Source organism: Opisthocomus hoazin, chromosome 24 (genome assembly GCF_030867145.1).
Source record: "Opisthocomus hoazin isolate bOpiHoa1 chromosome 24, bOpiHoa1.hap1, whole genome shotgun sequence".
NCBI classification, from domain to species: Eukaryota; Metazoa; Chordata; class Aves; order Opisthocomiformes; family Opisthocomidae; genus Opisthocomus; species Opisthocomus hoazin.
The window spans coordinates 8,360,930-8,382,640 of NC_134437.1; the positions used below are offsets into that span (position 1 = coordinate 8,360,930).

Here is a 21,711-nt window from a genome sequence, read left to right on the forward strand (position 1 = left end):
TGCTCACCCCAAAATTAGATATATTCTCCATAAATGAGTGATTCTCCCCCAAAATGAGTGTTACTCCCCCAAAATGAGTTATATTCACCAAAAATGGGTGGTTCTCCCCCAAAATAAGTGTTACTCCCTCAAAATGAGTTATATTCTCCAAAAGTGAGTGATTCTCCCCCAAATAAGTGATGCTAACCCCAAAATTAGTTATATTCTCCAGGAGTGATTCTCCCCCAAAATGAGTGATGCTCACCCCAAAATGAGTTAAGTTCTCCAAAAATGAGTGATTCTGCCCCAAAATAAGTGTTGCTCCCCCAAAATGGAGTTCTATCATCCAAAAATGAGTGGTGCTCCCCAAAAAGGACTGACCCACCCCAAAACGGGCGATGCTGCCCCAAAACGTGTTGTGCTCCCCGAAAATGAGGGACGCTCCCCCAAATTGAGGTGTTTCCCCCCAAAAGTGGCATTTCCCCCAAAAAGAGGTATTTCCCCCCAAAAGTGCTGTTTCCCCCAAACGAATGATGCTCCCCCCAAAGCAGGGATGCTCCCCCAAAATTAAGGTGTTTTTTTTGGAGTGGTGCCCCCCAAAATGACCGCTCTTCTCCAAACACGTGCTGCTCCCCAAAATGTTGCCCCCAAATGAGGAATTCTCCCCCAAAATCAGCAACACTCCCTGAAATGAGTGATGTCCCCCCAAAACGATGCTCTCCCGACATCGTGATCCTCCTGAGAATGAGGAAACCTCCCCCAGATCAGCGACTCCCTGCTCAAATGACCGAATTCCCCCCCAAAATGGACGCCGCCCTCCAAAAATGAGCAGTGACCCCCAAATAAGCGACTGTGCCCCAAACCGAGGGGCGAACCCCAAAACTGAGCGATTCTCCCCAAAATGGAAGCCCTCCCCATTGCCCTAATGAGCCATTGCTAATTAATGGCTTGATTTTCCAGCGAAAAAAAAAAAGGTGATTTTTGCACACGAGTTTTAGCAGAACAGGGGGCTGCAGGAAAGCTAAAAATGGGGAAAATCCCCTCAAAAATGGAATTTACAGCCGAATTTTTCCCCTCGGATCGCGGTGGGCTGTGGTGCTGCCGAGCACCCAGCAGCTCCTTAGCCAGAAATTTGCATATTTTAGAAAACGCTCAATATTCATCGGCACCGCAGCAAAAAAATCTCCTGGCCGGTATTTTCTCCCCCAAAATAAAAAAAAGGACATTTTGCTACGGCCAAGTCGCCGCACGCCGGGGACGGAAGACGCCGGAGGCCGGTTGCTTAATTAATGAAACGAATTAATATTTATTTCCCAGCTGTGCAAAGGTGGGGGGCGGAGAGCGGGGTGCTGGGGGGGGGGCGACCGGTGTTTTCCTCGGGTTCGGCCCCGTTTTCGGGGGGCGTCGGGGTCGGGGACCGCGTCAGGTTGGGCAGAGCACTGCGAAGAGAGAGGGCGGTGGGCGCGCGGGGACGGGTGGATGGGGACGCGCGGGGACGCGCGGGGACGCGGGAGGGCGGGCGGCGGCGCGGGGGCACACGCGGGGATGCGTGAGGGTGAACGGGGATTCACGAGCGTGCGTGGGGATGCGTGAGGGTGCACGGCGATGCATGAGCGTGCGTGGGGATGCGTGAGGGTGCACGGCGATGCATGAGCGTGTCTGGGGATGCGTGAGTGCGCACAGGGATGCACAAGCATGCACAAGGATGCATGAGTGTGCATAAGGGATGCACGAGTGTGCAAAGGGATGCACGAGTGTGCACCGGGATGTATGAGTGTGCACACGGATGCACAAGTGTGCCTGGGGATGCATGGGGGTGCACAATGATGCACGAGTGTGCAAAGGGATGCACGAGTGTGCACAAGGCTTCATGACAATGCACAGTGATGCACGAGTGTGCAAAGGGATGCATGAGTGTGCATGGGGATGCATAAGCGTGCACAGGGATGTATGAGTGTGCACACGGATGCACAAGTGTGCCTGGGGATGCATGAGGGTGCACAATGATGCACGAGTGTGCTCAGGGAAGCACAAGGATGCATGAGTGTGCAAAGGGATGCACGAGTGTGCACAGGGATGCATGAGTGTGCACATGGATGCACAAGTGTGCATGGGGATGCACAAGGATGCATGAGGATGCATGAGCGTGCCTGGGGACTCATGAGTGTGCACAGGGATGCACAGGTGTGCACGGGGCTGCATGAGGACGCATGATGATGCATGAGTGTGCACGGGGATGCACAAGTGTGCCTGGGGCTGCAGGAGGCTGCAGAGTGATGCATGAGCGTGCATGGGGAGGCACGAGTGTGCACGAGGGCACATGGGGATGCACAAGAACCCATGAGGATGCACGAGTGTGCACAGAGATGCATGAGTGTGCACAGGGATGCACAAACGTGCACAGGGATGCAGGAAGACGCACGAGTGTGCACAGGGATGCACGAGGGTGCACGGGGATTCACGAGCGTGCGTGGGGATGCTGCGTGAGGGTGCACGGGGATGCATGAGCGTGTCTGGGGATGCGTGAGTGTGCACAGGGATGCACAAGCACGCACAAGGATGCACGAGTGTGCACAGGGATGCACGAGTGTGCACATGGATGCACAAGTGTGCCTGGGGATGCAGGACTGTGCGTGAGGACGCACGAGCGTGCACGGCAATGCGCAGCCTTGCACTGGGATGCACAAGAGTGCACAAGCGTGCGCTGGGATACACACGGGCGTGCAAGGGCGCACAGCGATGCACGAGCCTGCGTGGGGGTTGCAGGAGGGTACAGGTGTGTGCAGGGGGATGCGTGGCGGCGTGCAAGGGTGCGTGAGCGTGCACACACGGGGACCCGTGAGCACGCAGAAAGGCTGCACGGGTGTGCACGAGGGCACGCCGGCGCACAAGGATGCACAAGCAGGCACGAGTGCTGCATGAGGCGGGGTGCAGAGAGGACGCAGGGGGAACACGGGAGGGACGCATGAGACCCGTGCACGAGGGCCGCGCGAGGATGCACGAAGGCGCACGAGGGGTGCAAGGGGGTGCACGGGGGGGGGGTCACGAGACCGCGTGAAGGAGGCGGACGGGCCATGCAAGGGTGCAAGGGAGGATGCGCAGTGATCTAATGGAGGCGTGTGAGGATGCACGAGGCCTTGCACATAAGGATGCACGAGGGATGCAGAGGAGATGCACCCAGGATTCACAGAGGATGCATGAAGGATGCACTGGAGATCACAGAATCACAGAATCCCAGCATGGTCGGGGTTGGCAGGGACCTCTGTGGGTCACCCAGCCCAACCCCCTGCCCAAGCAGGGTCACCCAGAGCAGGCTGCACAGCACCACGGCCAGGTGGGGCTTGAATATCTCCAGAGAAGGAGACTCCACAACCTCCCTGGGCAGCCTGGGCCAGGGCTCCGTCACCCTCAGAGGGAAGAAGTTCTTCCTCATGTTCAGACGGAACTTCCTGTGCCTCAGTTTGTGCCCGTTGCCCCTTGTCCTGTTGCTGGGCACCACTGGAAAGAGCTTGGCCCCATCCTCCTGACCCCCACCCTGCAGATATTTGTAGGCATTTATAAGGCCCCCTCGCAGCCTTCTCTTCTCCAGGCTGAACAAGCCCAGCTCCCTCAGCCTCTCCTCGTAGGAGAGATGCTCCAGTCCCCTCCTCATCCTTGTAGCCCTCCGCTGGACTCTCTCCAGTAGCTCCTCATCTTTCTTGAACTGGGGAGCCCAGAACTGGACACAGCACTGCAGATGGGGCCTCACCAGGGCAGAGCAGAGGGGAAGGAGAACCTCCCTTGCTCTGCTGCCCACACTCTTCTTGATGCACCCCAGGATCCCATTGGCCTTCTTGGCACCCAGGGCACGCTGCTGGCTCATGGTCACCCTGTCGTCCACCAGGACACCCAGGTCCCTCTCCACAGAGCTGCTCTCCAGCAGGTCAGCCCCAGCCTGTACTGGTGCCTGGGGTTGTTCCTCCCCAGGTGCAGGACCCTGCCCTTGCCCTTGTTGAACCTCATCAGGTTCCTCTCCGCCCAACTCTCCAGCCTATCCAGGTCACGCTGAATGGCAGCACAGCCTGCCGGTGCATCCACCACACCTCCCAGTTTGGTGTCATCAGCAAACTTGCTGAGGGTACATTCTAACTCTTCATCCAGGTCGTTGATGAAGAAGTTAAACAAGACTGGGCCCAGTACTGACCCCTGAGGGACACCACTAGTTACCAGACTCCAACCAGACTCAGGAGATGGATAAGGGATCCATGGAGATGCATGAAGGATGCACGAGGGATGCAGGCAAGGGGGACGCAGAAGGACGCACGAAGGTGCCGGAAGGGTGCAAGGGAGATGCACAAGGATGCAGAAGGATCCACGGAGATGCACGAAGGATGCACGAGGGATGCAAGGGGGATGCAGAAGGATGCACGAAGGTGCCGGAAGGATGCAGAAGGATGTGGAAGGGATCCACGGCGGGTGCAGAGGCGCAAGGAACTGCACGGAGGATGCACGAGGGCTGCACGGGGGACGCCCGAGGCGAGCGGATACCTTTGAGGATGTAGTCCGTGAGCAGCGTGGGCACCTTCTCATTCCCCTCCTTCATGGCAAACAGGACTGCAAAGGGGGAACGGAGCCGTGAGCCCAGCCCCACTGCCCCTCTGATGTCCCTTTCCACCCCCAAACCAGCCCCACAGCCACCACCAGAGTTTCCCACAATGCACCAGGCCTGAGCATCCCCCCCCCCCAAAAAAAAAGCAGCGACGCAACACGGGTAACTGCACCCCAAACCAGCAGCGCTGCCACGCTGCAAAAGGGGTCTTTGCCCCCCAAAACGGGCTTCGTTGCAACGACGCACCTCAAATTGCCCCCGCTGCAACGCTGCCAAAAAAAAAAAAAAGGCGGGGGGGTGGGGGGGGGTTGCACCCCCAAATTCACCGCGTCACCACGACGCACCCCACACGTGCTTTTTGCGATGCAAAACCGCCCGATTCTGCCCCGAAACGGGGCCGAGACTCACTGTTGGTGAGCATCTGCAGGTCCTCGACGGAGGGCGGCGACCCCTTCTTCTCGTAGGGGATCACCGTGTTCAGGTACTGCGAAAACGAAATAAAAACCCCCAAAACCACCCCAAAAAAAAAACGCCCAGCTGGCACAGAAGCGCCTGTTTTTCGCACCGCCTTGAGACGAACCGCCCCAAATCGGTGCAAAAGCCGAGCGTGCCCGTGGTTTTCCTGCAGGGATTTTTTTTTTTTTGGGGGGGGGGGGGCAGTACTGAATTAATTTCCCGCTGCAAAACCCGCCCAGGCGTGAAGCCCTGCTTAGTGAGGATTTTTTTTGGGTTGAAAAACGGTGATTTTTGCAAGCTGGATTGGCGGGGTGGAGGGGACGGAGCGGGGCTGTGGAAATTCAGAGGTGTTTTTAAAGGGGTTTTGGGGGATGCAAGGGGAATGGGGTGTGCAGGCTTGGGGGGGGGGTTGGAAGGGGACGGATTTGGCAATTTTTGGGGGGGAAAAGGGGAAAGCGAGACCTGCTTCTCGTTGGCGGTGGGGCCGAAGGTCTGGCGCAGGCCGGAGTGCAGGATGCTGGAGATGCCCTCCATGCTGAAGCGCTGGGGGGACACGCAGGTCACCCCGTCAGCCCCCAGGGACAAGGACGTCGCCCGTGGCAGCTCCCTCGGTGCCAGTGTCCCCCCCAGCTCCCCGAGTCCCGTCCACGTGCCCCCCGTTCCCCTGTCCCTCATCCCCCTCTCCCTCTGTCCCCGTGTCCCCCTGTCCCCCATCTTTTGCCCACGTCCCCCTGGCCATTGCCTCAACCCCTCTCCTGTCCCCGTATCACTGTCCCCACATCCCCCTGTCCCATGTCCCCTCATCCCCCCGCCCAAGGCCCCATCCCATGTCCCTCTGCCCCATCCCCTGTCACCCATCCCCTCTCCCTCTGCCCTGACCCCACATCCTGTCCCCGCATCCCCCCATCCTGCGTCCCCCAATCCCACATCCCACTGTCCCATGTCCCCTCATCCCCATGGCCCATGTCCCTCTGCCCCGTTCCTGGCCCTACAGCCCCCCATCCCATGTCTCTCCATCCCTCATTCCTCTGACCCATGCCCCTCCTGTCCCCTGTCCCTCTGCTCCATCTGCTGTCACTCATCCCCTATCCCCACATCCCTGTCCCATGAACTCTCATCCCCACATCCCATGTCCCTCTGCCCCATCTGCTGTCACCCATCCTGTCCCCACATCCTGGTCCCATGTCCCCTCATCCCCATGTCCCATGTCCATCAGGCATTCTTCTGCCCCATGTCCCTCTGTCCCATCCGCTGTCACTCATCCCCTGTCCCCACATCCCCGTCCTATGTCCTCTCATCCTCTTGTCCCATGTCCCTCTGTCCCACACCCTGTCCCCACATCCCTGTCCCGTGTCCGATCATCCCCATGGCCCATGTTCCTCTACCCCATCCGCTGTCACCCATCCTGCCCCCACATCCCGGTCCTATGTCCCCTCATCCCCACGTCCCATGTCCATCCTGCATCCCCCTGTCCCATGTCCCTCTGCCCCATCTGATGTCACCCACCCCATCCCCACATCCCTGTCCCATGTCCCCTCATCCCCATGTCCCATGTCCAGCCCGCATTCCTCTACCCCATGTACCTCTGTCCCATGTTCCTCTGCCCCATCCACTGTCACCCACCCCGTCCTCACATCCCCATCCCATGTCCCTCTGCCCCACCATCACCCATCCCATCCCCACATCCCCATCCCATGTCCCTCTGCCCCACCATCACCCATCCCATCCCCACATCCCCACCCCATGTCCCTCTGACCCACCATCACCCATCCCATCCCCACATCCCCATCCCATGTCCCTCTGCCCCACCATCACCCATCCCATCCCCACATCCCCATCCCATGTCCCTCTGCCCCACCATCACCCACCCCATCCCCACATCCCCATCCCCTGTCCCTCTGCCCCACCATCACCCATCCCATCCCCACATCCCCATCCCATGTCCCTCTGCCCCACCATCACCCATCCCATCCCCACATCCCCATCCCCTGTCCCTCTGCCCCACCATCACCCATCCCATCCCCACATCCCCATCCCATGTCCCTCTGCCCCACCATCACCCATCCTATCCCCACATCCCCATCCCCTGTCCCTCTGCCCCACCATCACCCATCCCATCCCCACATCCCCATCCCATGTCCCTCTGCCCCACCATCACCCACCCCATCCCCACATCCCCATCCCATGTCCCTCTGCCCCACCATCACCCATCCCATCCCCACATCCCCATCCCATGTCCCTCTGCCCCACCATCACCCATCCTATCCCCACATCCCCATCCCCTGTCCCTCTGCCCCACCATCACCCATCCCATCCCCACATCCCCACCCCATGTCCCTCTGCCCCACCATCACCCATCCCATCCCCACATCCCCATCCCCTGTCTCTCTGCCCCACCATCACCCATCCCATCCCCACATCCCCACCCCATGTCCCTCTGCCCCACCATCACCCATCCCATCCCCACATCCCCATCCCATGTCCCTCTGCCCCACCATCACCCATCCCATCCCCACATCCCCATCCCCTGTCCCTCTGCCCCACCATCACCCATCCCATCCCCACATCCCCACCCCATGTCCCTCTGCCCCACCATCACCCATCCCATCCCCACATCCCCATCCCATGTCCCTCTGCCCCACCATCACCCATCCCATCCCCACATCCCCATCCCCTGTCCCTCTGCCCCACCATCACCCATCCCATCCCCACATCCCCATCCCCTGTCCCTCTGCCCCACCATCACCCATCCCATCCCCACATCCCCATCCCATGTCCCTCTGCCCCACCATCACCCATCCCATCCCCACATCCCCATCCCCTGTCCCTCTGCCCCACCATCACCCATCCCATCCCCACATCCCCATCCCATGTCCCTCTGCCCCACCATCACCCATCCCATCCCCACATCCCCATCCCATGTCCCTCTGCCCCACCATCACCCATCCCATCCCCACAACCCCATCCCATGTCCCCGCACCCCACATCCCCTCGCCCCGCGTCCCTGTTCCACGTCCCTCTTCCCTGTCCCATAGCCCCAGTCCCACCTCCCCTCCCGCTTCCCAGGTCCCCCCACCGCAGTCCACGCGGCCGCGGGGTCCCCCACCTTCCGCGGCATCTGGTTCCCGCGCTCGGGACGCCCCCCTTGCAGGCTCAGCCCCTTGTCGCGACGCCGGCGCCGGGCGGCCTCCCGCTGCTCCCGCTGCTCCCCCTGCACCGCCAGCAGCGCCCCGATGAACGCCGTCTTCACCTCCTTCTCGAAGGCCAGCTCGTCCCGCCGCGCCAACTGTGCCACCAGCTCTGCCGACAGCGCCCGGCTCGCCGCCTCCGCGCGCCCCGCAGCCGCCGACAGCTCCTGCGCCGACAGCCGCCCCAGCCCTGCTGACGGGCATCGCCGTTAGAGACGCCCGTCCGATGCCCGGTGCAATAAATTAAACGCCCGGTGCAGTAAGTGCAATGCCCAAACATGAGGAAGAACTTCTTCCCTCTGATGGTGACGGAGCCCTGGCCCAGGCTGCCCAGAGAGGCTGTGGAGTCTCCTTCTCTGGAGATATTCCAGCCCCACCTGGACGCGGTGCTGTGCAGCCTGCTCTGGGTGACCCTGCTTGGGCAGGGGGTTGGACCTCTACACTGCCCTAGTGAGGCCCCATCTGGAGCCCTGTGTCCAGTGCTGGGTTCCCCACTTCAAGAAAGATGAGGAGCTACTGGAGAGAGTCCAGTGGAGGGCTACGAGGATGAGGAGGGGCTGGAGCATCTCTCTTATGAGGAGAGGCTGAGGGAGCTGGGCTTGTTCAGCCTGGAGAAGAGAAGGCTGAGAGGGGACCTTAGAAATGCCTACAAATATCTGCAGGGTGGGGGTCAGGAGGACAGGGCCAGACTCTTTTCAGGGGTGCCCAGCGACAGGACAAGGGGCAACGGGCACAAACTGAAGCAGAGGAAGCTCCAGTTGAACCCGAGGAAGAACTTCTTCCCTCTGAGGGTGATGGAGCCCTGGCCCAGGCTGCCCAGGGAGGCGGTGGAGTCTCCTTCTCTGGAGATATTCCAGACCTGCCTGGACAAGGTCCTGTGCAGCCTGCTCTGGGTGACCCTGCTTGGGCAGGGGGTTGGGCTGGGTGACCCACAGAGGTCCTACCAACCCCTGCCATGCTGGGATTCTGTGATTAGTGCAATGCCTGTTGCGATAAATTCAATGCTCGCTGCAGTAAGTGCAGCAGGCAGCGCAATAAATGCAATGCCCAGTGCACTAAGTGCAATGCCCAGTGCAATAAAGTCAAATGCTTGGTGCAATTAGTGCAAGGCCCACTGCAGGAAGTGCAATGTCTCGTGCAGTAAGTGCAATGCCCAGTGCCCGATGCAACTAGTGCAATGCCTGTTGCGATAGGTGCAATGCCTGGTGCAATAAATGCAATGCTCGGTGCAAGAAGTGCAACGTGCAGGGCCAGACACGTGATGCCCGGTGCAATAAGTGAAACGCACCGTGCAGCAAGTGAAATGCCCAGTGCAGCTAAGTGCAATGCCCCGTGCCATTAGTGCAACGCCTGTTTCAATAAGTGGAAAGCTCACTGCAGTAAATGCAACCACAGAATCACAGAATCACAGAATAGTAGGGGTTGGCAGGGACCTCTGTGGGTCACCCAGCCCAACCCCCTGCCCAAGCAGGGTCACCCAGAGCAGGCTGCACAGCACCGCGTCCAGGCGGGTCTGGAATATCTCCAGAGAAGGAGACTCCACAGCCTCCCTGGACAGCCTGTTCCAGTGCTCTGTCTCCCTCAGAAGGAAGAAGTTCTTCCTCCTGTTCAGACGGAACTTCCTCTGCTTCCATTTGTGCCCGTTGCCCCTTGTCCTGTTGCTGGGCACCACTGGAAAGAGTCTGGCCCCGTCCTCCCTACACTGACCCTTAAGATATTTGTGGGCATTTCTAAGGTCCCCTCTCAGCCTTCTCTTCTCCAGGCTGAACAAGCCCAGCTCCCTCAGCCTCTCCTCGTAGGAGAGATGCTCCAGTCCCCTCCTCATCCTCGTAGCGCTCTGCTGGACTCTCTCCAGCAGCTCCTCATCTTTCTTGAACTGGGGAGCCCAGAACTGGACACAGGACTCCAGATGGGGCCTCACCAGGGCAGTGTAGAGGGGAAGGAGAACCTCCCTCGTCCTGCTGGCCACACTCTTCTTGATGCACCCCAGGATCCCATTAGCTTTCTTGGCACCCAGGGCACGCTGCTGGCTCATGGTCACCCTGTCATCCCCCAGCACTCCCAGTCCCTCTCCGCAGAGCTGCTCCCCAGCAGGTCCGCCCCAGCCTGTACTGGTGCCTGGGGTTGTTCCTGCCCAGGGGCAGGACCCTGCCCTTGCCCTTGTTGAACCTCATCAGGTTCCTCTCTGCCCAACTCTCCAGCCTGTCCAGGTCACGCTGCATGGCAGCACAGCCTGCCGGTGTGTCCACCACTGCTCCCAGTTTGGTGTCAATGCCCAGTGCAGTAAGTGCACCGCCCAGCAATTAAACGCCTGATGTAATCAGCGACACACCAGGAACGCTCGGCGAAAACGCGCAGCGCAGGAGCGAAACGCTCGACGCAATTAGCGACCCGCCCAGTGCAATTAGTGACACGCACAACGCAATTATTGGCGTGCCCGGGGGGGAAGGCGTGGACGCGCCCGTGCAATTCGCGACGCGCGTGGCGCGCACTCCGCGGGGAACTCCCGGGGCGACCAACGCGACGGTGAACTGCACGCCGGAGCCCTTCAGATGCGCCAGCTGATGTAACGAGACGCACGGGGCACCCACCAGACCCCCGATAAATAAATACATCACGCGATTACGGAGTTGCCCGGGAGCGCGCGGAGCAAGGAGCAAGACGCCTGGGGCGATCGTCCAGGCGCACCGTGCCGCCCAACCGAACGCACGTCCCGGTTGCACGGCGCTCTCGGCAAAACCCCGGGCGCAAGGCTCAAAGCAGGATCCCCACCGGCTTCACCTCTTGCCAAGAGCCCTCTCCCGGCCAAAGCCCGGAGCAAGCCAGCCCTGCAGCCTGGAGAGCTTCAGTTGTCCCAGCTGGTTGGAATCGTCCCTGAAAAGTGACTGGCCCGGGTTCTGCCGGCCGTACCTTCGTGGGAGCAGTTGTTGTTGAAGGCAGGGGAGAACACACGCAGCTCACGCAGAAGGATGGGCTCCGTGCCCCCGCCACCGCCTTCAGCGTCGGCCTCAGTTTCCTCCTCTTCCTCCTCCTCCTCCTCCTCCTCCTCCTCCTCGTCCTCATCACCCTCAGGGTCGGCCTCGGGGTCGGGTGAACTCTGCATCAGCTCCTCCAGCTCCTCGATGACCTGCAGGGAATGGGTGTCCTCCATTTCCACCGGCATCCTACCCGCACCTCGCCTCTACACCCTGCGGCCCACAGCACCCTGCGTCCCTGTCCTGCACCCGCGTCTGAAACCTGCTCCCTCCATCCTCTGTCTGTACTGGCATCCCAGACCCTGCTTCCCGCGTCCTCCATCGTCCCCTTTGTCCTCCATCTGTGCTGGCATCCCGCATCCTCCATCCCCCCTTTTATCCTTCATCTGTTCCGGCATCCCGGACCCTGCATCCCGCATCCTGCATCCTCCCCTTCATCCTCCATCTGTACCGGCATCCCAGACCCGGCATTCCAGACCCTGCATCCCACATCTTCCATATCCTCCCTTTCGTCCTTCATCTGTACCAGCATCCCACATCCTCCATCCTCCCCTACATCCTCCATCTGTACTGGCATCCCGGACCCGGCATTCCAGACCCTGCATCCCGCATCCTCCATCCTTCCCTCTGTCCTCCATCTGTACCTGCATCCCGGACCCTGAATCCTGCATCCTCCATCCCTCCCTTCATCCTCCATCTGTACTGGCATCTTGGACCCTCTGTGGAGAGGGACCTGGGTGTCCTGGTGGACGACAGGGTGACCATGAGCCAGCAGCAGCGTGCCCTGGCTGCCAAGAAAGCCAATGGGATCCTGGGGTGCATCAAGAATAGTGTGGGCAGCAGGATGAGGGAGGTCCTCCTCCCCCTCTACACTGCCCTGGTGAGACCCCATCTGGAGTACTGTGTCCACTTCTGGGCTCCCCAGTTCAAGAAAGATGAGGAGCTACTGGAGAGAGTCCAGCAGAGGGCTACGAGGATGAGGAGGGGACTGGAGCATCTCTCCTACGAGGAGAGGCTGAGGGAGCTGGGCTTGTTCAGCCTGGAGAAGAGAAGGCTGAGAGGGGACCTTAGAAATGCCTCTAAATATCTGCAGGGTGGGTGTCAGGAGGACGGGGCCAGACTCTTTCCAGTGGTGCCCAGTGACAGGACAAGGGGCAACGGGCATAAACTGAAACGCAGGAAGTTCCACCTGAACATGAGGAAGAACTTCTTCCCTCTGAGGGTTACAGAGCCCTGGCCCAGGCTGCCCAGGGAGGTTGTGGAGTCTCCTTCTCTGAAGATATTCAAGACCCGCCTGGACAAGGTCCTCTGCAGCCTGCTGTAGGTGACCCTGCTTCGGCAGGGGGGTTGGGCTGGGTGATCCACAGAGGTCCCTTCCAACCCCTACCATTCTGTGATTCTGTGACCCTGCATCCTCCATCCTTTCCTTCATCCTCCATCCATACCAGCATCCTGGACCCTGCATCCCGCATCCTCCCCTACATCCTCCACCAGTACCGGCATCCCACATCCTCCATCCTCCATCTACCAGCATCCTGGACCCTGCATATTCCATCCTCCCCTTCATCCTCCATCTGTACCGGCATTCCGGACCCTCCATCCCACATCATCCATCCTCCCCTTTGTCCTCCATCTGTACCTGCTCCCTCCATCCCACATCCTCCATCCTCCCCTTTGTCCTCCATCTGTACCTGCTCCCTCCATCCCACATCCTCCATCCTCCCCTTTGTCCTCCATCTGCATCCTGCTCCCTCCATCCTGCACCCTCCACCCGCACCTGCACCCTTTACCCAGCATCCCACACCCTGCACCTGGCACCTGCACCCCGCCTCTGCCCGCCACATTTTCATCCTTCACCCGGTGCCACTCATCTGCACCCAGCACCCACACCCCACGTTCCCATCTGCACCCAGAATCCCATGTCGGCACCCACCACCTGCACCTCCATCTACATCCAAATCTGCACCCCACACCCTGTGTCCCGCATTCCAGGATGATGGGATTTGGGTTTTTTCGGCACTGTCAGCATGTGGCCATGGGGCTGGGGTGGGCTGAGGCCACGCTGGGGGGCTAAAGCCTGGCTTCTGGGGACACGCAGGTGTCCAGGTGCCCACAGGGGCCAGGGGTACCTGCTCAGCAGTCAGCAGCGGCTCCTCGTTGATGCCCGAGTCTTGCTCACTCCTCTCAGTGAGCTCCTCCTCCTCCTCCTTCTCGCAGAGCTGCAGGAGACACAGGCTGGGCGGCCTTGGTGGCACCGCAGGCATGGCCCGGCACAGGCATGGCCCCAGCATGGACACAGGCATGGCCCTGGCCCTGGCACAGGGAGAGCCACCAGGGAACCACAGCTCAGGGGGACATGCTGCATGGTGGGGGATTCCATGGGGAGACATCAGGTGGGGACATTGGATGGGGAGACATTGGATGGGGAGACGTTGGATGAGGGCATTGGATGGAGATGTTAAACGGGGATGCTGGATGGAGACATTGGGTGGGAACACTGGATGGAAGGATACTGGGCTGGGACACTGGATAGAGATGGAGATGTTGGATGGAGACATTGGGTGGGAACATTGGATGGAATGATGTTGGGCTGGGACAATGGATAGAGGTGGATGAAGATGTTGGATGGGGATGCTGGATGCAGACATTGGGTGGGAACATTGTATGGAAGGATGTTGGGCTGGGACACTGGACAGAGGTGGATGGAGATGTTGGACGGGGAGATGTTGCACAGGGATGTCGGATGGGACTTTGGATAGGGACTTTGCACAGGGACACTGCATAGGGATGCTGGAGATATTGCAGGAGATGATAGACATGGAAGCATTGGATGGGGAGGTGTTGCAAGGAGACGGATAGAGATGTTGGAAGGGGAGACACTGGATGGACAGTTGTTGGATGGAGACACTGGATTGGGAAGCTGGACAGGGAGAAGTACAGGTACATCGGATGGCAATGTTGGATGAAGACATTGGATGGAGAGATGTTTTAGTATCTTGGACGGTGACATTGGATGGGAAGGTGCTGGAGATGCTTGATAGAGATACTGGGGACATTGGATGGGGAGATGATGGATGGTGAAGCTGAATGGGGAAGAGGTCAGATGGAGATATTGGACGGGGACATTAGATGGGGAGATGTCAGAAGGAAACGCTGGGTGGGGAGGTGATGGATGAAGATGTTGAACAGGGAGGCATCGTCTTTTTTACCACCTTTCACAGTCTGTTTCATGCTCTTAGCAGAAAAGAGCCCAAGAAATGAACCTTCTCCTCCCCTTTCAGCCCCAGGTTGTGCAACATCCAAACAGGTTAAATTCAGCGGATTTCAGGGCATCTTTGCAGCCCTCCCACGATCCCAAACGCAGCTATCCACAGCAGGAACTCATTACAACGAAGAAAACACTATTTTCTACCCCAAAAAATACATCACCTCACCCTTGGCTTGGAGGCAAACCATCAAAGACCAGATTGCCAAACCAAACACATGATCTCGCCCGTTTTAACGTGATTTCAGCCTAAAATGTGAACATCCGCTGCGTTGCTGCCGCAGCACCCCAAAAAAATGATTTTTGGATAGTCTGCAGTGCTCTGATGGTCGCTGAGCCTTGGGGCTGATTGACAGCTGTCAAGCATCACCAGGGGGTCATGCGGGGAGAGGGGATTTGGGGGAGCCAAGGGGGAGGGCCACAGCCGTACCTGGGGGTCGGTGCCGTCGGGGGCCTCCGCCCCAGGGAGCAGCCAGGGCCGGGGGGAGCCCTGGGGGGTGAAGCCATCGGTGAGAGCGTCCCAGACCCTGCGGGGAGGTGGGCGGTGAGTGGTGATCCCCAAATCTTGCCTCCCAGAAAGCTGTCCCAAAGCAGCACTCCAAAATGCCTCAAAATACCCCAAAACGCAGCCCCAGAACACCCCAAAAATCCAAAACCACTGAGATGCCTGAAATATCCCAAAACACACTGCATGCTGCCCTAGAAGACCCCTAAATGCTGCCCTAGAAGACCCCAAAGCTTCCCAAAATACCATCACGAAATACTGCCCTGAAATACCCCAAAGTGCCCCAAAATGCTGTTCCGGCACTTGAGACGCCCCCAGACATTGCCACCAAAATACCCCCAAAAAGGCTACGGCAATGTCCCAAAATGTCCCCAGATTCCCCCAAAGACCACCCTGAAATGCCCCAAAAGGCTACCCCAAAACATCACCGTGATGGCCTGAAACGCCCCAAAACACCCTGAAATGCCCCCAAAGCCAGAAACACCCCAAAATGCCATACTCAAACACCACCCCAAGCCCCAACACCCTTCAACAGGCCCTAAAACACCCCAAAACACTGTCCGGGACAACCAAAAATGTCTCAAAATCTCCTTCTGAAACACTCCAGAAGGCCTCCAAACGTCCCAAAGCTCCAAAATGCCCTGAAATGCCCCAAAATGCCCCCAAATGCCACCTTGAAGCCCCCCAAAATGCCCCCAAACACCTCAATACTCCAAAATGCCACCCTGAAATACCCCAAACCACCCCCAACGCCCCAAACCCCCCCCCAAATACCCTGATGTGCCCCAAAACATCCCAAAATGCCACACCCAAAAATACCCTAAAAAGCTTTTCTGAAACACCGCACAAAATGCTCCAAAATGCCCCAAAATGCTGCCTCAAAAAGCTCCCAAATATTGCCCTGACACCCCAAAATGCCACTGGGAAAGACCCCAAAATGCCGTCCCGGAACATCGCCCAGAAACACCCTAAAACGCCTCAAAAAGCCGCGATGCCCAAAACGCCTCAACTCCCCCCAAATATGCTGCCCTGGAACGTGCCGAAATGCCCCAAAACGCCGTCGCGGCACCGCAAAACGCTGCCCTGTAACCCCGAGAACTGTCACCTTCAAACAGTCCTGAGACACCCCAAAATTGCCCTGAAACGCCCCAAATTTGCCCTGAAATGTCCCAAATTTACCCTGAAATGCCCCAAAATATCGCTCTGGAACACTCCAAAATATTGCTCTGAAATACTCCCCAAAACACTCAGAAACACCCCAAAAACTGGCTGTGACACCATGGCTGTGACACCATGAGACCCCCCCCAAAACCTCCCCAAAATGCTGCCCCCAAATCCCTCGAAACAACCCCAAACTGCCCCAAAATACCCCAAAACTGGATATTTTTTTGGGGGAACCACCCCAAACCACAGCCCTGACACTCCAAAATGCATCAGAACACCCCAAAACTGCCCCGCACCCCCCTAACTCCCCCCCCCCCACTACTAGTGGTGCCGGATTCTCCCCTGCAGGACTGGACCAATTTTGCCCGATTCCGCCCAAAAAAAGGCGCGTGGGGGAAGGGAGAGGGAACAGGAGTAAAAAGGGGGAGAAAAGGGGGAATGGGGGGGAAAAGGGAAAAAATGTGAAAAAGGTTAAAAAAGGCCAAAAAAAGGGGGCAAAATGAGGGAAAGGAAAAAACGGGGGAAAAGGGGGAAAAAAGAGGGAAAGGAGAGAAAAGAGGAAAACGGGGAAAATGGGGAAAAGTGGAAAAAGGAAGAAAAGGGGAAAAGAAGGGAAAAAAGGTAAAAATGTGAAAAAAGGGAAAAAAGGGAAAAAAGGGGGGAAGGGGGAAAGGGAGAAAAGGGAGAAAAGGGGAAAATAAGGGAAAAAAGAGAAAAAAGGAAAAAAGGGAAAAAAGGGAAAAAAGGGAGAAAATGGGAAAAAATGGGATAAAAGTGAAAAAAGGGAAAAGGGGGGAAAGGGGGAAGGGAAAAATAGGAAAAACGGGAAAAAAGGGAGGGAAACAGGGAAAAGGGGGAAAAATTTAAAAAATGAGAAAAAGGGGTGAAAAGGGAGAAAAAGAAGGAAAAGGGAAAAAAGGAGGGAAATGGGGAAAAGTGGGGAAAGGGAAAACGGGATGGAAGAGAGGAAATGGAATAAAAAATGAGGGAAAAGCAGAAAAAAGGGGGAAAAGCAGGAAAGGAAAAGGGGGAGCAAGGGAAAGATGGGAAAAGGGGGAACAGAGGAAGGAGGAAAAAGGAAAAAAGGGGAAAAAGCAAAAAAAGGTGGGGAAAAGGCAAAATGGGGAAAACCGAGAAAGTGCAAGAAAAAAGGAGGAATGAGGGGAAATTCCGATTTTTAGTCCTATTTTTAACAAAACCGCTGCAAATACGGAAAAAAAAAAGTGATTATCCCCCCAAATTTGCCTTTCCCCCCCCCGTCCCGCTCTTGAAGCGCCGGCACCCCGCGGGGTCAGGCAGGCAGCAGATTTCTGGGTTAATCACGGTCAGAACTCGTTAATAATTCGGGGAACCCAGCGCCTTTCGGACCCCAGCCCCTCCCCCGCCCGTGCACACAGGGCTCATTCACGGCGCCGAAAAATAAAAAGCCTTGTTTTGCCCAAAGCGACCCAAAAAGATGACGCCGCGCGACGCAAAGCGGCGACAGCGCGGCGCTGCCGGCACCCAGCCAACACGCTTTTTTCTCCAAAAAAACAGCAATTCGGCCAATTCCAAACAGCAACCGGGCTCTGGAGTAAAAAAAAACCCAAAAAACAACAAAATGAACATATCTGGGGGCTTCTGGGTTGAAAACCACCGCTTTCGGTGAAAAACGAAGCTTTGGGATTGCCACCCGGGGAATAATCCCAATTAATTGCACAAAAAATCCATTGGAAAGGCGTCCATGGATAAACACTGCTGGGAAAAAAAAGACACCAATTTGGCCAAAACCCAGCATTTTTTCTGTAAAAACCAAGGTTTTTAATGAAAATTCCGATTTTATTGCAAACGCCACTGTATTTTCGGTCAAACGGGCCAGGGTTGGGGGGATTTTGCCCTGCCTTGGTGGAGAGCTTGCAGGTGTTGCAAGCAGGAGGCGAAGCTCCACTCACACCTTACTCGAGGTTTACACTCACCCACCCCTGGGGGGTCTCCTCCCACAGACTCAGCCTGCCGTGACCCCCTGCAATGTGACACGGGGCATCCTCATAGGATGCTACACAGCTACTCCACAGATGCTACACAGCTACTCCGAGGACCCTACACAACCACTCTACGGAAGCTACACAGCTACTCCAAAGATCCTACACAGCTACTCTATGGATGCTACATGGCTATTCCAAAGATCCTACACAGCTACTCCAAGGCATTGCACGGTCATGCCACAACGCAAGGGGCTGGTCTGCACGTGGTGGAGATCTTGCGAGCATGCAAGGAGGTGTAATAGACCCCCGAGGGATGCTACTCATCAGATACTATACTGCTACTCTGATGTGCAACCACGCTGTCATGGGGCAGGCCAGTCTGCATGTTGTGGGAGGGGGTGTATCTCATGACCATGCAAAGGAGGCATGCAGGCCCAAGGGTGGCCTACTCATAGGATACTACACAGCTACTCCAAACTGCTGCATGACTATGCCGCGATGCAGGGGGCCAAGCTGCATGTAGGGTGTACCTCGCTAGCGTGCAAGGTGGCATACAGATGCCGAGGGAGCCCTTACTCATAGGATACTACAGCGCTATTCGTGACAACGGTACATGACCATGCCGCAACGTGGGGAGCTGGTCAAGAGAAGTCTCGCGAGGGTGCAAAGAGGCACGCAGGCTGTGAGGGGGCTTACTCACAGGTTACTACATCACTACTTTGATGCGTTGCATGACGACGCTGCGATGCAGGGAGCCGGTTTGCACCGGGGGAGGTGGGTTTTGCAGGTGCCCAGGAGTAGGGAGGCCTTACTCACTCCTCATCCTGGAGCCGCTCCTCCTCCTCCTGCACCTGGAGATGCCCCCGCACGGGGGCCAGACCCTCGGTGGCAGCATCGTAGTTGCGGAAGCAGACAGTGAGCTTCTCGTCAAACTCCTGCACGAGGTCCTCCATCGACTTGAAGCTCATCATCTCGGCCGAGAAGCTCTCCAGCTCGGCCAGCGCCGGGTCCGCCAGGCGTTGCGGGGTCCCCCCATCATCCCCGGGCCCTTCCTCGAATTCCTCCTCCAGGCTCACCAGGGGCGCCTCCATCCTCCTCAACGCCGACACGCCGCCTTAGCTGCGGGGAGAGGGTGCCCGTGAGGCACCGCGCTACTCACAAGTTACAAGACCAGGGCTCCCCGTTCCCTTTGCTGCCGCCGTGCTGGCTGAAACCCTACTGCCAGGGCTATTCACAGCCAGGAGTAGTGCTTTATTAGTAGCAACACAGTGTTGATACTGGCCCCAAAGTATCTTAGTGCTACCCCGATAGTAAATAAAAAGTATCATAGCATGACCTTTTTTACTGAAGTAGTAGTATCTTGGTAGTATCCTTATACTATATGACTTAATAGTGTCCTGAAAGTATCATAGTAGTATCAGCAATATGCTGACAGTATTCCAAAAGTTAAGGTGTTGCCCTGATAGTATCCCAGAAGTATCTTACAACTATCTTTTCTCGTGCCCTTGTAGTATCTCAGAAGTATCCCACTGATATGCTACTAGCATCCTACTAAGAAATGAGTACTGTCCTTACAGCACCTCAGCAGTGCTGTGATAATATCCTGATATTACCACAGTAGTACCCTGATGCTATCTTAGTAGTATCCAAGTAATGGCCTGGTAGTATCTTACTAGTGCCTTGACAGTCTTGTGAAAGCATCTCAGCGGTATCTTTGGAGTATCCAGGCAGTATCCTGATAACATCTTAGTACCTTTGTGCTACAGTGAGAGTATTCTAGTAGCAGCCATTGGATAGGCCAGCAATGCCACATGATGTTGTACTGGCACAGGTAGGAGTATCCTCATACTATGTCAGGAGCATACCAACAGCATCCTAGTTACATCTGAACACCGCCCTGATAGTATCGCAGTAGTATATGAGCAGTGTCCTGATAGGATTCTCATAGTCTTGTAACGGTATATATAGCTATCATCTTACTAGTGTCCTGATAGTATCTTGGTAGTGCAATATAATACCCAGGTATTATCTTAGTGCCACGTCGCTATGCTGCAAGCAACCGCACCTGCTGTAGTATCCTGCGAGTACCCTGATGGTGTGTCAGCACCGCCTCAGTGGCACCTTCATGATGGTATCTCAGTACCAACCCTGGAAAGATGCTAGAATTATCTTAGTAGTATCCTGATAGCATCCTGGTAGTGCCCAGGTAGTACCTCAGCAGCATTCTTGCAGTATCCCAGTAGCATCCACATAGTATCCTGTCAGTATCTCAGTGCCTTAGTGCTGTCTGCAGAGTATATTGACAGCATTTTAGTATACTCCTGATAGCATCTTAGTAGCATCCCAGTAGTATCCTGGGAGTATCTCAGCTGTGTCTTGACAGCATCTCACTTCTCCCTCACCAGGCTACTGGGAGTATCCCAGTAGTATCTCAGCAGTAGCCTCACAGGAAGCAAATAGTAACCTTGTAGTAAGCCAACGGTAGCCCAGTTCCACGACCGGCTCGCCCAGCCCCAGGGAGGAGGGGAGCAGAAAGGCGCCGCAGCATTTTGGGGCAAAACCAGGCCAGCCTGGGGCTGCGCAGCGCGGGGCGTGCAGACGCGGGCGCGCAGGCGGAGGCAGGCGCGCGCGCGCGGCTCCACACGCGTGTGCCCCTGTGGATGCGCGCATCGTCATGCATGTGCAGCCCCCCCCCCCCCACCGCCCCGGGCACCCCCAAACTCGAGCTCCCCGCTCTGCGCATGCACCCCCCCACCCCGAACACCCCCAAACGCCCCCAAAGCACCTTCCCCCCCCCCCCCCCCGCAGCGCGCACGCATGCCACAATGCCCCGCCCCTGCAGGGATGCTGATGCGCAGCATCCCCCCCCCCATACGGGTACCCCCACGCCCCTCCGTGCTGCACCCCCCAAAAATCCTCCCTCCCCCCCGCCCACGATGCACCCCCCCACCCCCACCCCCCCGTGCACGCGCCCGCACCTCCGCGCAGACCCCGGTCCGCACCCCGACATCCCCCCCCCATCCCCCCCGCCAACGCCCCTTGCGCCCTTCGCCGCGCGCACCGCACCCCCTCCGCACCCCGCACCCTCCCCCGCGCACCCCTCACTGCACGCGCTCCCCCCCCCCCAGCACCCCGCATCCTCCCCCATCCCCGCACGCACCTGCGGCCCCGCATCCTCCGCGCCGCGCCCGGGGGGGGGGGGGGGGGACGGGACGGGGGGGACGGACACCGCACTGCGCACGCGCAGGGGAGGAGGGGTGACGTCAGCGGGAAGGTGGGTGCAGATCGCGGTCATTGGAGCCCTGACGTCATCCTCCCGCACCCCCCTCCCGGGGGTGGGCGCCAACCTTCATCGCCCCCCCCCAGCTGTACAGCCATTTATTGACGGGCGTGCGCGGCTCTGCCGGTGTGCGGCGGGGTCGCGGGGGGGGACGGAGGGAGAACGGTCGAGTAACGGCTCCGAAACGATCGTTGTGTGGGGTAACGGCCGGCGAGGCCTCGTCCTCGCGAAAACAGCGCTTCTTGCTTTTTCCTTTTTTCTTTGTTTCTGTTTTTCTTTTTTGTCTTTTTTCTTTTTTCTCTTTGTCTTTTTCTTTTTTGTATTTCTTTTTTCATCTTTTTCTTTTT

At 57.6% G+C, this 21,711-nt stretch overlaps 1 protein-coding gene across 2 annotated transcripts; it reads right to left on the bottom strand.

Moving 5' to 3' along the window:
* Positions 1-1,261: 1,261 nt before the first annotated feature.
* Positions 1,262-21,342, bottom strand: FEZ1 (fasciculation and elongation protein zeta 1). Of its 2 annotated transcripts, none has more exons than XM_075442626.1 (10): positions 21,245-21,342; positions 18,901-19,203; positions 14,882-14,978; positions 13,316-13,405; positions 11,122-11,338; positions 8,130-8,401; positions 5,486-5,566; positions 4,976-5,051; positions 4,507-4,572; positions 1,262-1,418 (listed from the first exon to the last, which is right to left on the bottom strand). In XM_075442626.1, the coding sequence occupies exons 2-10, from the start codon at positions 19,173-19,175 to the stop codon at positions 1,402-1,404; spliced, it is 1,191 nt and encodes a 396-aa protein (XP_075298741.1). In that variant the 5' UTR covers positions 19,176-19,203; positions 21,245-21,342; the 3' UTR covers positions 1,262-1,401. The 2 variants fall into 2 exon arrangements, with proteins under 2 accessions (XP_075298741.1, XP_075298742.1); XM_075442627.1 differs by lacking the exon at positions 21,245-21,342 and adding an exon at positions 20,150-20,215.
* Positions 21,343-21,711: the final 369 nt, after the last annotated feature.

Excerpts from the sequence above, each read along its gene's own strand:
- FEZ1 (XM_075442626.1), bottom strand. The coding sequence starts at position 19,175 with ATGGAGGCGCCCCTGGTGAGCCTGGAGGAGGAATTCGAGGAAGGGCCC. Across the intron at positions 14,979-18,900 it reads GAGCGGCTCCAGGATGAGGA|GGTCTGGGACGCTCTCACCG; the intron begins GTGAGTAAGGCC and ends ACCTCCCCGCAG. Across the intron at positions 11,339-13,315 it reads CGCTGCTGACTGCTGAGCAG|GTCATCGAGGAGCTGGAGGA; the intron begins GTACCCCTGGCC and ends CATTCCCTGCAG.